At 33.2% G+C, this 18,308-nt stretch overlaps 1 protein-coding gene across 7 annotated transcripts in view; it reads left to right on the forward strand.

Annotated features, from left to right (window-relative positions):
* The window catches only part of Lar_1 (tyrosine-protein phosphatase Lar), a 643,385-nt gene that overhangs the window by 236,331 nt on the left and 388,746 nt on the right, over positions 1-18,308 (forward strand). For all 7 annotated transcript variants that reach the window (XM_011178395.3, XM_011178396.3, XM_011178397.3 and 4 more), the window contains one exon: positions 117-1,350. In XM_011178395.3, the coding sequence (XP_011176697.1) occupies positions 1,125-1,350 (226 nt within the window). In that variant the 5' untranslated portion in view covers positions 117-1,124. The remainder of the gene's footprint in view (positions 1-116; positions 1,351-18,308) is intronic.

An 18,308-nucleotide genomic window follows, 5' to 3' on the forward strand; every position in this document is an offset into this window, starting at 1 on the left:
ATGGCGCTCGTTAACTGTGCATTTGCAACGCATACACGTTTGTAAATTGTAACGGTAAATACAACTGTCAAACGCTGGCAAATGTCAACTGTCAAATTATTGATGTGTCATTGTAGTCCGCATGCCAGTAGCTACTTGACAAGCGAAACGAGAGCAAAGCACAAGCGATCGCCTGTCAGCGAGAAAGAGAGCACGAAGGCACTGACAAGAAAACAGTTAGTGGCAAAGCAAAATAGAAAAAAGAGTGGAAATTTTGCCAAATTAAAGAGACAAGCGAAATTGACAAGTACAGCTTTGAAACGTATTGAGAGCAGTAGAGAGATGATATAAAATAAAGCAGAAATCTACGTTGAAGATATGAAATATATGCATAAGATAAAAGTGATGCTAAATATGAGCAAACAGAAGAAAGAGAGCTGAATAAATTTGGAAAATTTACTGAAATAAAAGCGTTAAGAAGGTAGCTGAAACACAAAGCACGATAGCTTAAGTTGAAAGTATAAAATAAAACTGTAAAATATTATTAAGTAAGTTAAAAGTGATTCCAAGATAGCGTATGAAGAGTAGAGATTACAATAACAAATTGAAAGCTCACTGCTGTACTGAAATAAATGCATAAAAAGCTTGAAAGCTCATTGAAAAGCACAAAAAAGCTTTAAGTGCAGATCGAGAAAGAGGATAGAACTGCTAGTTGATCAGCAAAATAACGATCGATCATTATACAACAAGTCAATAACTGGTGAGAAATGTAAAAAAGCAAGAAAGCTCCAAAGCATTGTAAAAAGCTCACCTAAAAATTAAAAGAGGGAGAGAGAGAAGCATCTGAAAGAGCTGAAAAGAGCTATAAACAATCACTTTAAGAAAACGAAAATATATACAGCAATAGTATATACAAATAAATGCCGCTTGAAAGCGAGTAGTGTAATTGCAGCGGCTACTTCGAAAGCTTTAACGAAAATTATAGCGTAAGCAAATTTGGTTTTCGCAAAAAAAAAGTCAGCAATCACTTGTCACTTCGTACTTCCAATTGCCAGATTCTACGTAATCCTTACATTTATTATTGTTGTTGCTGCTGCTGTTGTTGCTATCCGCTCAGAACACAGCTCAACTTAAAAACCAATAATATGGGGCTGCAAATGGCAGCACTGCCAGCAGCCAACAATCATGTTGCAGTCACACAAACACCAACAAACACACTCCGTACACCCACAACCACAGTTATAGCCGCTATAGCGCAGACTGTGCGTAAGCTTAACAACGCGATTTCAGCCACGTCCAGCATAGCCACACTATTGCTGTGTATTGTGTTGTTAACCTGGAGTCCAACAACAATTGGCGTTGATGCAGTCCGTGAGTACAAACTCTTGCAATATTTTACAAAATTTCATTATACATATATATATATATACTTCGGCAGGTATGTATATGCATATACGCCACATATATATGAATTATATATAAATCTGTGTGTGTATATGCAGTTATTGCAATTTCTTTACATAGTAATTGCATTATTATTTGCATGAACAAGTGATTTTAATTGAATTTCACTGAGGCATTGTAGTGTAGTAATGTAAGTTAAGACTGCAATAACTTTGTAATATATTTTTATGTATTTATTTAAGTGATATTGACATAAAATTGCGAGGTGTGCTGTTTAAGCTATAAATTATCAATCAAGGAAATATTTATATACAGCTATTTACATCAAAAAAGATATTTATGAGTGAATACAGCTTAATAGCCTATGAAATAGTTAAGAATTCTTTAAAACTGAAAATGTTCTTTTACGAAGAAAGGGCATAGTTGACTAATTTAAAGAAAGAATAGCATAACTTGAGTTAGGGGAGTATTATGTTACTATATAATCAACTGTCTGTATATAGAAAAAAATAATTATATTTTTGTAAAAAAATACGGATAAAATAATTATTAAAATTATTAAAAAGTAACCTTAGTTCCTTGTTCGAGTAAATTCTTGTTCTTCAAAATAGAAGCTAGAAATTCTGAACCTTACTTTGAAACGTTGAGATCTCTGCTGAGGTCGTTCAACTCATTTTGATTAAAATATTGGGGGCATTGATTTCGCAAATAATCGCAGTCGCATTTATCACTTTCAGAAGAGTGATCAGAGGAAAAAATCTCGTTCTGGATAAGCTCTGGCATCTGTTGAAATGTAGTATTTCATTTGAGTGAGCGATTGGGTGCCTTGCAAACTCTAAATCAAGATAATTCCGGTTGTTTCCGGTTGTCTTAAATTAATTCCAATGAAATTTACTAAGCAGAAGTCACATTCATTAAAGTGATTTTTGAGTTCCCTCCAAACCATAGGAATGCCAAATTTTAAATATTTTCTTTTTTCAGAAATCCTCTGTCGTAAATGTTTGTTACGCGTTTTATAGACCATATGGAGTGTCCAGGCTTTATATTGATCACCAACTTTAACACCAAAGTATGCAATATAAGCTGTCTTTATTTGTCATTAAAAGGTTTTGTTTTTTCTTTTAAGATTAATTCCTCTTATATATAACAAAACATGTCAGGTGGTTTACACAACCTTTTTCTGAAACCAGCAATGGAACTATATCAATACAAAACTCAAGATATTTGCTAACTCCGTTCTACTCACTATGGCGTCAGGTTGCAAACTAACTAACTCAAGCCCAAGTTTTAGTACCATCGGTTAATATGAAACCCGTAAATGACGTCTCAAGTGGTGATTTTGGGGGTGTAGTTTAGCACTGGGTTACTGTGAGAAAATACCGAATATTTATGTATATTTTTTTTAAATAAAGCTGTTGTAATTAAATACATGTAGATTGTTTAATGTTTTTTTTTAATTACTAATTTAATACTAGAGCAATATAAAAAATAAAAATATATAACATGCAATAGTTCGAACCGTACACGTGTGTATACTTTTTGAGTATAACTAATATCCAAAAAACTAGAGCTTATATGTGAAAACTGATTTTATATTTCAATTCAGCGCTCCAAATATAGCTAAAATCAGCCCAAAAAAGCCTAGACATCACAAAAATATGTTTTCTTTTATTGACCTGTGCTGCTTCCCAGATAGAATCTCAGTTATCGCTTTTTAAAGTTATATTTGATATTATAACAATTTTTTCACAACATTTCTTAAATATTGGATCTAAAAATGATAATGATTTTGTAAATTATTTAATTCTTAAAAAAAACGATATATGTATATTTTTACATGAAAAAGAGAAATTGAAGCAATACAAATCGGAGCTCACTCCCTGAACTTTTTATACATATGTTGTGCCACAGTAGGAACTGCCTGTCAGCTGATCTGGATTCCTTAAAACCAACATATTAATTTTTTCCATAGAAGGAGCCTCTCTCAGTATATAATTTTCTCTATAATAAGAAATCTCCAAATGTATATCTGCCAAGAAATGGCTGGTCATAAAATCCATCAATTTGCTCTCGCATTACAATTTTTTTTTTTTAATTTTTGCGATTCACTTTGTATGACTAGGCAATACTGATCCAAATTTGAAAAATCTAAACAAAACAAACACTAAAAATCATACAATCCGGAGATTTGTAAATATTATTATTAATTCGAATAATTGTTTTCGAAAAATGGACCCTGTGATGTTTTGGATGGATTCTCAAAGTCTGCATTTCACAAATTTTTAGTGAGTCTTTTAATCTGGTTATGGATGGTCCATATATAACATTCTCAATTCACATGCAATTCTAGGTGAATAGAAGGATCTCATTTAGTCCCTACAGTACTTAATTTATTGAGCTTCATCTTAGTCTTCATATGAACTTTGTAATCTACCAACTCTTAAACTAAAATTTAATTACCTTCTATTATACAAAATGCAATAAACTAATAATATTTTTCCATCCAGCAATGTCCCACATAAATGGGCCGGCTGCATTTAACTCGTAAATTTCTATAATTTGGAAAGAGCCTTGTCAGCGTCCGCTATCTGAAATCAACCCTTTTTAAATATGGTTGTTTGTAACACCTAAAATTAAATGGTATGGATATTGTGATCAGGACGACAGAACGAGTTGAACTCGGGATGTCTGTCTGTCCGTACAAATGATAACTTGAGTGATAATTGAGATACCTTAACGAGATATCTTGTTATACGTGTTTCTTGGTACTATATGGAGCGATTTCTGAGCAAAATTAAGCGACCGTATAATCTTGGATATAATCAAGCTTTGTGGCCAGAATGAATGAAATCGATCCAGAAATTACATCGGCCCCCATATACTATATGAATGCATGGGCCAATTATCTATCTTAATAAAATTAAATAAATAAACTGCGAGAGTATAAACTGTTCGGTTACACCCGAAGTTAGCTTTTCCTTACTTATTTAATATTACTTTTTATCTATGTAACTTAATAATACTTACAATTGACTTTGGCTCCTGAATCAGACTTGGCAATAGAAATCTTGTATTTCTTACTAAATCCGTGTGAATACTTATGTTGTTGAGACACTATATAGGTCTGGAACGCATCCTGTAAAAAATCTTGAGCAAATATCTAGTAAAATTGTATCAGGACTAAGGACTCAAAAGTTCACAATTTTCAATTTTCTTTGTATATTCATTGCGATGAAATCGATTTGGGTTATGATTCAATTTTGGATCCCTTCTACGATATATGCAAAAAGAAGTTGTAACTATAATGAAGTTTGAGAATTTAATAGTAAAATTAAGTATGCTAGTGAGATCCTTTGTCAGCGCCTCTTAATCTATCCCGATCTCGCACATAACTCATTTAAGAAGACTTGGCCATGAGCAAAATTAAGTTCCATTTTCCGATGCTACCGTCGTCAATAGAAAAATATATCAAAAAAATATACCATTTACAACATTTTTGTATAATTATCTAAAATCTTTTCCTTTTTGATATCACTTTCTAACCCTTGCTATTAATTTACAAGCAAAGCCGGTCACGAAATCCACGCTAATTAAAGCTAAAAAATATGCCAGAACTACCATTTGAATATGAATGAATGCCTTTTCGTACACACATACAGTACTGTAAAGGCACATAATAAACAAAATTTGGCAAAGAAAATTATGCGTGGAATTAAGGTTACGAAAATAAACCAGCAAGTCTACTCAAGACATATTTACTTTGCACTACTTACGCGCTCACCACTGCTGCAGACAAGTATATTGTGGGCTACAGATATATGTATATATAAAAACGCGCAACTGAAAAATCAGCAAAAATATTGTGTAAATGCCGAGCGTCATAAAGTGAGGTAGAGGAACATATTTTTGCCGAGTAAAAGTTCAAACCGAGCAACAACGCGAAAGTATAGTGAAACAAGGAAAGCAAAACAAAAAAGGAACCAGCACAACAAGTTGCGCAGTTATTTCGCAGTTTCACAGCTATTTAGCATACTTTTGGGTGCATTTGGTTTTTTGCGCTGTGTGCGCCTTTTTGACTATTTTTTTTTGTGGGTTCATACGCTATAGATATATGTATATATATGTATATATACACGCGACTTTTTACACTTCATATTTTTCGACTTTTATTAAGCGGAAAACAAGAGCACATAACCGCAACAAACACAACAACAACAATTGCAACAACATAGTAACTGCTATCTACCGTAAATGGCAAGCTTTTGCCACGAATGTGTGTTCGTATGTCGGAAATGTGGCTTGTATGCGCGGTTTCGCCTAAAGTTATGCTACATTTTTCGGTATACGCAAATTTATATTTATTTGTGTGTAGTTGTAGCGCCTATTTCCTAGCATACCGCAACTAAAATAAAGTCAGTAGACACAGACACACAAACACTTTTACATAACCTTACTGTTAAGTAAGCGCTTTCGAAATATTTTTCACGCTTTTGTTCTACAGCCTAAAAGTATGTAAGGGCGAAGAATTTTAGCACTTTATATTATGATGTGCCCCAGAGGCTTACGCCAAACAGCTGCTGTGGGCTGTAAGACAACAGGCGCGCCAACGAAAAGTTGAGAGTATAAAGCCCGGAATGCTTGATGAAGTGAGACATTGTAGTAGGCACACACACACTCTCAGATACATGAGCAGCGGCATGTACAAAAACTAGCTATAACAATTATGTGGGTGTGTAAAATCCCGACGAAATCGTTTCTTTGTTGTGCTGGGATCTTGAAAATCGGTTTTGCTATGCTGCCGACGACTGTTTAACGTCTTTCGCACTTAAGCCGTTTGGGATATTGTTTTCGTGTTGTTGTTGTTTCATTGTTGCTGAAAAATGAAATTTAATGGAAAATCTCGTAAAGTGTAAAACAAGCCGTGAAGGGAGCGCTGAGTGAGTGTGTGTGCGCTTGGTAGACGAAGATGAAAGTCTGCTGCTACAAATTCCCGTGATAATTGTTTATATTGCACATATTTCCAACACACTAGGCAAATAAAAAAGGCTAAGCGCCGAAATGTATGCAACATATATGTATATATGCTCAAAAGTTTATACATTTCTATACATAGGCCTTTCAGTCTATACATATGCACTTAAAGTAGTAAAACGTCTGCTTATCCCGACTTAGTTAACTTGAAAACATGAGTATTTCACTAGAAAGCTGTTTCTTGTAGCAGACGCAGGCAGCTTTTCTTTATTTCATTTTATATTTATTTTCGCCACAACACTGCTTTGTTATTGTTGAATTCTACGCCTTACGTTGTTGCCTCAAAATAAATTGAAAGTAAGCAGCAGCCTAGCCTTCAGGTATGTGTCGCGTAGACATCCACTGCTGGCTTGATTTTCTAAACTGTCGCTATTTATTTGCGAGATTTAGCATTTCTAAGCTGGTGGAAATGTGTTGCTTAAACTGTCAACAGACATGTCAAATCACTGTGTGATTTACTGCGATAATTTCTTTAATTGCGTAGGAAATAAAATTGTGCGAAGTGGATATATTTTTAAACAAATAACTTCAGAAATATTGTATTTCTTGCGGTTATTTAATGCACAACACTTTTCGATTTCTTATATTAGAGCTTTGAAAATAGAAAATAGCTAGTGTTTCGAAAATTCCATTTCGTTCCACATATGAAATTAAAGATTCTCAATACCCAGTGATGTTTTTTATCATCAGGTTTCATTTTATATATAATTTAAAGTGTTTCGAAAAATCCACTTTGTTCCAAAACAGATTTGTTACATTTTTGATTATTCTAAATATTGCACATAATATTTTTTGGTGCGACATAAAATTATTTAAGCAATTCTTACGTTTTTTAAATAGACCCATTACATTCAATTCTTATTTTAAACTATATTTGTATAGTTAAAAAAAAACTAACTATGTAGTTATCAAACATTATTACGATTTAAATAACTGTCTAGCGCTCAGATGATTTTCAACAGATATTCTTACGAATAATTAATATTATTAACATTTGGACGTAAGCTTTGATATTATAAAAGCCGATACAAATATTCTTGTAGATTTTGATTTATTCTCTCTAATCATATAAAGAAGTTCTTTACTTTATATTGGCGCAAAAATACAAAAAAAAAAGCGCGTGTTTCATAAATTCCACTTTGTTCCTCGTCTAAAATTTACTATTTTATGATATACAAAACTACCAGCAAACAATATTTTAGCTCAGATACAACTTAAATATGATGTTTCGAAAATTCCATTTCGTTTCTTTCATCATTTTTGCTTTAGTTACATTTTTAATACAAGTTTGGCAATTTAAACTAGTTTTAGGCTGCATTAATTACAACAGATAATTTTCAAACTGCAGCAAATTTTACATAATGTCTTTAGCCAACACATAGTAAACTCATTTTCTACTCTATTGCCAACAGCATTTATATACATATGTATAATTAACTAAAGTGAAGTTTCAAACATATTTTAACACACACAAAACACTTCATACAAGCCGCCTTATCTCTAGCAAAAATTACAAGAATCTTCTAATTAATTACTATCAACCAACTTAAATGCCTACCAAGCATACTCGTGTAGTGAAATTGCCGCTAGTTTCTACGTTATTTGCGCAAATTTAATTGCAAGTAAACTTCTGCTAGACTATTAATACCGAGTGCGAAAACTATGCGTTGCCTACAACTAGACGCTTAACGTTGCAGCAGCTCAGCTCATCGCCCACCTTTGGAGGATTATTAACCAAAAAACTTACGAAAATTCTAACTTCGTGTGGAAACTTTGCCAGCGCCCAAAAAACATGTGTATTTAGCGATGTGTGGCTCAACAAGGAGTCACACACACGAGCACATGTGTGCAACCACACGTACTATGCACTGAGCTGAATTTATGCGCATAAAAAGTAAATTTTGCCAAAGCCATAATTAACATATAGGAAAAGTTTTATTTAAGCCTTTTGGCAACACCAATAACAACTTAGCAGCCAACAAGAACAACAGCAACAGCACCGGCAACTCAGTCGTTGTCCTAGTTCACGTATACGCGATGGCACACATTGCTACTTAACTACTTTTTAGGGCTTATGACAGCTGCAGCTGGCGTTGTGCGCAGCATATGTGAGGTGCGGGGAAAGAGTGAAAGAGCGCGGCAACAAAAAATTACAATTAAAGTAGTAGCACAGTTTGCAGTTTACTCCCAACTTCACTTCACTAGTGCGTGTGTGTGTGTGTGTGCTTTTAGTATGTTTATTGCCATTTTTATCTAACTGCAATATTGCGAGTTCAAGCGAAACGGCAGCTTAAATGAGCTTATACTGCAAACAAAAGTTAGTTTGTTGAATGAGCTTTGTGTGCACCTGATGGTGGGCAATGATTCTAAATTGAATTCACCGTTAAGTAACCGTAAGCTTTATGGCTCACCATATTGGCGGAATGCGAAATGAAATTTGCTAAATGCGCTTTTCGATTGCCAGCGGCACTTTGTTTGCTTTAATAGTAATTTGAAAGTGGAGGATCAGTATGGAATATTCGAAACAGCTTGTGATATTCTGCTATTAAGCTAAAATGAATGATTTTTTCATTATTAGCATTATAAAATTTGCAAAGGAACGAAATGGAATATGCGAAACATATGAAATTAGTAGTTGTTGATTCATTGGATTCATTCTTAATTTCAATATTAATAGAATTTCCGAAACAAATTTCAATGAAATCCCTGCTTCATAATGGAAGAAAATGAGTGTATGATCTTAAAATTAGTTGAAGAGTGTGCCACAAATTATAAGTTTAACTTTAAACTGAGATACTTACTCTCTAGAGGTGCAATTAAAAAGGAGGAACGATTTGGAATTTTCGAAACACACTTTTATTTGCTTCTAAGAGCTTATAAGATTAAATGAAACTATAATTTTAGTATTTATAGTGCAATACTATGTTAAAGGAACATTTGAAATATATGAAACATGCACAGTTTAACAATTTTTTTTTCAAGCGAAATTAGTACCTCCAAAAAAATTACTATAACGTGGTTATGCAGTTGAATATAGAATATAATAAATACTTATTACCCAATTTTTCATACAATTTTGTTAATTTCCTTTGCCATTACGCATCCGCCAGCTGCCTTCCTTATCCTGACTTGCAACATATTACGGAAAGTCATTTGTAATGGCTTCATAGCAGTCATGCCCTGAATTTTGATGCCGCAAAGTTTATTGCCATTTCCAACATAAAGATCACACATTTTTTAGCCTACGCTTAGGCGTGTAAGCTTCCTTTGCTGGAAAGTCATAAAAAATAGTAATCTCCACTCCACTGACTATTGCACTACATGCGGATATGTTATGTAGTAAGTATTTTTGCAATGAAATATGCTGATTTATTTCCAAGCATATTTCTTCAGCGTAAACATTAGTTTATGTTGTAGTTGTTGTCGATATGATAGTTGCCACTATTACACATATAATGCCACTAAGCCATGTGTAGGCTGTCGAAAAAAAAACGGAGAAAAAACATGCCACTAAATGTCAAGAAGTCAAGTGGCAAGGGAAACTCTTGGCAAGCTGTAGGTATACATTTAGGCGCACAGTGAAAGATAGCTTTTCCTGTTCCCCTTTACTCATCCTGTGCGTCTTTGAACTGCCACTTACTTTCCGTTATGTGAAATTTGTTGCCTATTTTCGTTTTCTTTTTTGGTTTTTGTATGTTCTTCGAGATTTAGTACACTTGAGCCGTCCTATAATGAAAAGTAATAAAATAAAATTAACACAAAATTGCTAAGAGACAGCGCTAGATGTGAGCCGCGCTAACAACAGTTATTTTGCTTTCAAAATATTGTTGTAAAAAGCGTGCTGTTGTGCGGGAAGCGTAGCAAGAATAACAGCAAACACACCAGCCTTGCACTAATTTATGGTTATTTTAGTAGCTGTGTGTAGTGTTTGTTATTTAAATTTATTGATGCCACTACCACTACTCTGACCTGCATGCGCTCGAACGTTGGCGGCCCGTGCATACAAAAATATAAATGTGAGAGTATATATATTATTATGTCTCATGCCGAAATATAGGCCAGTCTATGCTACAAGCAAGTGAAACCCAGTGCTGTAATGTGATGAGAGAGGGAGAGCGATCACACAGCACCGCCGAGACAAAGTGTGATAAATTATGTTAAATTTATAAGCGCTCCGCTCGGATGAGCTTGAGTAAGAATTTTGTGCTACAAGTTTGATGACAATCAAATAATGCTGTTGCTGTTGATGATTATGTGATGCTTGTGTTAACTAACCATTATTTTGGTCAGTGATGAAAATTTTGCTATTTTTCAAAGCATTAGCTGACTTAATTTGAAAGATTGCAACTAAAAATGACAGTAGATTTGTCAGAAATAAAATATTATGAAATTAGAATGAACTATTAGGTCACTCATATTTCTAATGCAATTGTTTAGCACTTCCAAGAAATAATAGCATACTTTTAGACGCTAAGTGCTATTCATTACTGTAAAAATTTGTTCAGCTGGTATTATAGCCATTTTGCAAAATTTCGCATGAAATTAAATAGATTAAAATTTTTTTAACATAATTTTAGGCGCTCAGCACTATTTTTTATGTTCTAGTTGAAAATAGTTTAATCAACTAAATTGTCTGAATTATATGCACATAATGAAATACTAAACTCTTGATAAAGTATTGATTCAGTTATTATATTATATTATTATCTACAAAGCATACCTTTAGGCGCATATTTTTATTTTTGAATAACGATTTCATGAGCTACTGTAATCTTTAGCAATAAAACTCTATTAGCATAATATGCTATACTGCAAAAAATGTTTTTGGACACTTTAAGGAGCTTTTTTAACCATATAAAACTTTAAAGCTTAGGTTCGTAAATTTCATTGCCTACTTTAAGGCGTCCACTTAATAGTACGTAAACAGCATGCTTTGACGTTGCTTGAATTGCTCATATCTTCATATATGTAATAAGAAATTATGTGTTAATGTTCTCCTAATGAGTCCTCTGATGCCAATTCGGGAAGCTTTTGTGAGCACTAATATTATAGTTATATAACAGTTTTTGAGTGTCAAAGTCATTGAAATCCCAGCGCTACTATTATAACGGTTATGCATTGTGACTTTATTATGCTACTTGTTGAAGAATTAAACAGCTTCAATTTTATGGCATACTTCTAGGCGATGATAGCAAAAATTCAAATATCAAATTTTAAATTCAAATTAAAAAAATGTTAAAGATGAGAATTTAAAAGTTTTATTGCATACTTTTAGGCGAAAATATTAAAAATAAAAAAATTATTTTTTCAAGATTATAACTTCAAAGCTGCTCTGGGTAAATTTGATTTAAATAAGCTGTTAAAGAGATTTGGTTTTGTGTTTTTTATAGAGCTTACATTAAATATCTAAAATTTTAATTGCATACTCTCAGGCGTGACGTTCCAACTTTCGCTACATGTGCTGCGGAACAATTTAAATACACAAAATATGAAGTTTCCACTCGAAAAGGGTAAAAATTGCGTGTCACACGCCGCTGCACTACCAGAGTATAAAATAGGAAGCGTTGAAGAAGTAAAAGTAGTGAAAGGCGCTGACGAAAAGCGGGTCAGCCGGCAAACTTAAACTTCACATTTGCAAAATGCAAACAAGAAGAGCATGCTAATGCCGCTATATGAATACAAATACAGGGCAAGAATACTAACAGAAAAGCAAAATTCGTGTAGAGCTAGTGAAAAGTGCAGGTAAAGCATACTCACCAAAAAAGCAATAAAATAACAGAAAAAATCCTACGTTAATCACTAGAAAAGTGAAATAAGTTTGCATGCTATGCGGTATTTTGTTGTTATAATACTTTCATTAATAGTTAGTTGTTGCTTGAAGTTTTATTTTATAGAAATTGCACAGAAATTAAGAAAAAATGCAGATTCGTTAGCGCTGAAAAGTAGGCAAGCAGAATTACTAAAGTATACCGGAGCAGCATAAAGGCAGTATAAAACAAACTGCATGCGCTTAATTGAAAGTTTTACTTTAACTAGTGGTTTCGGGAAATCGCGAATGGCTTGAAAGTGAGTTGTGTAACTAAAGCGTGCTTAGTTTGCTGTAAAAATGTGGCATAGTCACGCTGTATGCGTTATTAAGCTATAGCATTTAATGCATTTAGTTTATTTCGTATTAATTAACGTAATGACATGAGGGGGAACGAGGTGAAATTTTCGAAACACTTAAACATACTTCTATGTAAAAATAAATGTTTTGTTGTAAAACTTATTTAAAAACAGTTTTTTAATTAAATTAACATTGAGGAACAGTATGGAATTTTCGAAACACAGCAACTTAATACCAGTTTTGTTGTAAAAGTTATTTAAAAACTATTTTTTATTAAAATAGATATTGGGGAACAGTATGGAATTTTCGAAACACATTTTTAAAAGCTGAATTTTATTTGTTAAATATCTTGTCAAATATAAACATTTTAATTTGTATTGAGAAAAGCTGTTATACACGTAGATTATAAAGAACAAAACAATGTTTCAAATTTGTTGCCTACTTTAAGGGGCGCATTGTTTGCTAGCTTCGAAACCGCGCTATTTTGCATACTGAAGAGCATACAAAATTCTTTTATTTCCACATCTTATACCCATAAACATTAGCATTCGCCTCAAGTGATTTTATACACTTTCTCAAAACAATTGCCTACCTTTAGGCTTACTAGTTATTTCAGCAACAACAGAACATTCAGATACATATAAAACGTCAATTGCCTCTTTGGATTTTATCAACAACTGTTACACCACTTGCTATGCGTTCATTTAGCGACTAATGATCGTTTACTATATTCTATTCGCGTACATGCGCCTAAAAATATGTTCACAATGCTCTTCTAACATTTTTGATACGCCTCAGGGCGACGATGTCACAGATTTGTTTTACATTATTTGCCAAGCTTGTGCTAAACACTGTAATAAAGGCAAATGAAATAGCTGCAAATGTTTGTATTTATTTTGCATACATTTAGGCGGCTACACAAAAATGTGTACAAGTGTTGCGTTTGTGCAAAAAATAAATCACACTTATTTGTTTGTACATTTCGGTTGCACGCAAAATGTTGTTTACACTAATTGGATTTATGTATGCGTCGCTGTTGCAATAAATATTAGCGCCTATTTGTATGCTACTCGTTTATATACGCGTGCAATATTTCGCAGGTATTCAAGTGTACGTGTATTTGTTGCAAACGTTTATATTTAAATTGTCGTTTGCGCTTTTAGGTTAATGATGCAATTGCATTTGTTTGCATTTTTTATTTGCTTTCAAATTGACATTTTCGACTGTATGAAGTGGTGGAATATATGAAAATGTTGATGATGAAATGCTTCAAATTATTTGAGAATAATTATTTTATAGTATAGTATACAGAGTATTTAGAAATCTAAAATGCATTGGAACGAAATGGAATTTTCGAAACACCTTAGCAAATGATTGTTTGTTAATAAAATCACCTTTATTGAATTTATTTAAAGTACAAAGGAATGAAATGGAATTGGTACAACGTTAAAATATGCTGTAATAATTTACTTAAAAGTACAAAGAAACGAAATGGAATTGAAACAACGTTAAATGATGTTGTATACCATTCTATGTGCAAATGTTTAAGATTTAGTATTTTTATACACCATATTTGAATTTTTTACAACTGGAACGTTTTGGAATTTTCGAAACATAATACATTTTCATTGCAAATATATTACATTAAATATTTTTAAGAGTCTGCAGGGTATTTTATACAGCTGGAACGATTTGGAATATTCGAAACTAAGTTACTCTTTGAACTACTTCGTTCCTTTTAGCTTTAAATATGCGCAATTAAGTTTATAAGAGCATTGTAAGTGCTTTGTCTGCTTAAAATTATATCTCTTTTTATATTTTGTGTCAATATGACAAAATTTTCTAATACCAACATCAACTAAAGCCATTAACTTGCAAGCTAGCCTCATGTACTTTCACCACTAACCAATAAATTGCCTGAAAACTTGTCTGCTCTACTTAATATTTTGTTTTTGTTTTTTTCTAAAACTCCAGACACTTCGTTTATCAACTGTCAAACAAGCAAGTTAGACAATATGTGCAAATTACCCAAATTTGAATATAATTAAAACAAATTTCACTCTCGTGTTTACTTAAACGCATACATGAGATTGCTTTATGTTTATATGTGTACATACACACGTGTTTATTAGTAAACTTTACCTAGCACATATAGTCCAAAGGGACAGCAAAAATATTTGTTTGACTTTTCAATAGCCTTTGGCTAAGCCAGAGGTTAGCTAGACTTACTCTACATATGTATGTGTGTGTATGTGTATATACACTTGTTAACACCGCCACTAAAACTTTTGCACATTTTACTTACACTTGGTCAACGGTAGATGCCAACGAGACAGCAGCAAAACATCACCCAAACAATAAAATCCCTTCTGTCTCTCACCTATTTATTTATACACAAACAAAGGTAGACACATGCACATATATGGAACTCAAATAGTGAGCGCAGAAAAACAATAATTTAGTTCGAAATCCTAACGAACCGCAAAGTTTACTTTTCAACTGTAAAGCTATGTTATGCTTTGAAGCGTTGCGGTCTCATGTGCTTTAGCAACTTCACAATTCATTCGTTTTGGAAAGTTTTGTGTTGTTGTCGTAGACATCCTACTATTTTGTGTGATTTTTCTTGTGCTGAAAAAAACCTTAAATTATATGTGCCCAACAAATGTTGCGTGCAAAATGGCATAGAGCAAAGAGAACCTGTAGTTGCCTTTCTTCTGCTGCTCAGTTGGAAAATAATCAATCAAATCGTTAACTAGCAAAACTATTGTTGTGCTGTTTCAGTATATCAACAATGTATTCCCAAGTTACTCACTCAGTCACTCGCTCATATACTCATCCACTCACAGAGTGACTCACTCGCTCACTCACTGTTGTGCATCGACTTTCTCCTGTGCATTTGTTGTCGATGAAACTAATATTTGTTTGTTGTTATATTTTTGATTTTATTTTTTGTTTTTGTTAGTGTGCAAATAAACTAGAAAGTCGGCATGAAAAGTGAATTGGATTTGCGGTTTGGAAAAATAACAAAAATTCGTCGAAAAACTATGAAATATTGTTGATGCGCGCATATTATATGGCAACCCTGTGGGGAAAAGTGCAACGCCAAGAGCTGTTATTCTAACTAAAAACCATGCTACATATTCAAAGCGTAAAAATAACAAAAAAAAATACAAAAATAACAAAACCGTAAATAATAATAAAATAAAATATTGATAAATGGCAATACCGTAAACTTCACTATTTTCTGCCTGACTAAATTGCTTTGCACTGAAAAATTGTAGTTCATTTAAAACTGTTGCTTTATAGTTTCGTCTATTATTTTGTTGTTTTTTTACCATATACCGCAAATGATTGTTTGAATCGATACTTTTTGATATGCACACACACACAAACATACAGACACACAAATAGTATGCCGTATGCCATGAAAAATGCACTTCAACAAAATTTAAATTGCGACTCATGCCATTTGTTGTTTATAAAACTAGCTGCATACTTTAGGTGGGCCATAAAAATGGCGGCATGGTATACAAGCGCTGCTTGCGGCATTGCGGCTTTACTAGTTGGAGTGTACTACAAGTGCTGATAAATGGTTTTCCATTAGCATTGTGCCATTGTGTACAATGAAATGTAGGTATTATTTTGCAATTTTTTCATATCGTCAAAGTTGGAATTTGATTTAAATGGTATATTGTTGCAGTTGCAACATAAAAACTAATGAATTTTGTGTTTTTGAATTTATTTTTCTGTTCTAATTGTATTTTTTAACTTTGTTTCGAAAATTCCAAAACGTTTCGCTTATTATTTTTATTATATATTTGGCGGTTTTTAGCTGGATACGAATTTTTAAAATTTGTTTCGAATATTCCAAATCGTTTCGCATATGATTTTTATGCATATTTGGCGTTTAGAAGTATTTTTTTATTACGAATATATTTGTAACGGTAATTTAATGGTTTTGTAGTATGTTTCGAAAATTCCACAAAGTTCCTTACACTACATTTGTCGAAATTTAACAATTCAAAAATTATTTTTGAAAATAATAACTCCTAAATAATCTTAAATTGCATTTGAAGTAGTCTGTGCTAACACAGAGTCTAATACAAATTTGTTTCTAAAAAATCTAAATCGTTTCGCATATGATTTGTATGTATATTTGGCGTTTAGAAGAATTATTTGATTGCGTATATAGTTTAACTATATTTTAAAGTTATTGTTGTATTATTATCTGTATGTTTCGAAAATTCCAAAACGTTCCTTACTCTAAATTTACCGAAATTGGTTCAGAATTAATTGAAATGAAGTTTTCAAACTGTTTTAACAATTTAAAATGTTATTTTTTGATAATAATAACTCCTGAATAATCTTAAATTGCATTTGAAGTAGTCTGTGCTAACACAGGTCTAATACAAACCATAGAAATGTTTTGTTTCGAAAATTCCAAAACGTTCCTATATTTAATTTTTAAGTTTACTGTTAACTTTTAATATATTAAAGCAGCTCTGCAGCTACTCTTGTCATCTTCGCTTGTCGCACTAGTATATTCACATAACTTCAACTAATTGCCCTCACCTTGCCACTTATCATAACTTTCAATACGCCGCCATGTGCAGCTTATGTTAGCTTAACTCAATCTAATAGCCATGGCAACAGTTTTACAAGTCATTGGCTGATTAGCAGCCACAAACTGTGCATATCTGCTTCTAACATACCTACAACAGCTAGAGCAGCCCACTCATTTTGCCGCCATAAGTTCTCCTTAAGTCCCCTTGAGCCTGTTTTATGCACACAACATTATTGCTGGTTAAATGAGGAATTATTATTAAGCTAACGATGCGAGATAGCAAAAGTGATAGCACATCACTGTCGTTCTAGCACTGCCTTTGCCTAGGAACGCCTCACAAGATGCTAGCGGCATGCGTGTGGACGAAAGCAAAAAAAAAAAAAAAAATAAGGCGAATGAAATCCTCGGTGGTCACATTTAAATAATGGCGCAGTGAGACAAAGGAGAGCCACTTGGTGGCGCCCTCATTTCCACAGCCATTGTTATCCTCCCACTTGGCATGTGCCTTTGTAGTTGTGTGTTGCTTTAGCCTGACAATATCTCCACGCATTTGCCACTTGACATATTGGTATGACCACAAACACAGCGCTGTAGAAAAGCATAATTACAGGCGTACAAAGCGTTGATGTGCCGAGTGGGTTTGCTTTTGTATTTGTTGTAGTGGTCTAAGGTGCTTTATTTTTATTTTATTCTTATTGTTGTTGTTGTAGGTATAACGGCATTTTTTGCTAGCTGGCACGTGCGAATGTAGCCGAAATCTACCTTGATGAACTCACAAAATTTACACAATTCACTCGCTGCTGCAATTAAGTAAGCAACAGCTGTGTAGCATACTTTTAGGCGCGCTCTATTAGTGTTACTACGTGGCATGTCTCCGCGGTGTTTTTAAAATGAAGTCATTCGCTGAAATATGACACTGTTGATAGCACGCTGCTCATTCGCTAGAGAGTGGATAGGCTGGTAATTTAACGCTCTCCTCGTCTCTCCCACACTTCCTTCCGATTTTATCATAGTAATTGCCTTGCAAAGCAAACTATTAAGATATTTATGTGATATGCCAAGGTGGTTGTTGTTGTTTTTTGGATGTTTTTGTTGTATATATATTTTTATATATATTTTTTTGTTGTTGTTGTTGTTGTATTTGCAATTTTTGGCATTTATTTACTCTTATTTTTTCCATTATTTCCTCTCAACAAATAGTTGTTGTTATAGCGGCCTACAGCA

The sequence above is a fragment of the Zeugodacus cucurbitae genome, chromosome 3 (genome assembly GCF_028554725.1).
Source record: "Zeugodacus cucurbitae isolate PBARC_wt_2022May chromosome 3, idZeuCucr1.2, whole genome shotgun sequence".
Lineage (NCBI taxonomy): Eukaryota > Metazoa > Arthropoda > Insecta > Diptera > Tephritidae > Zeugodacus > Zeugodacus cucurbitae.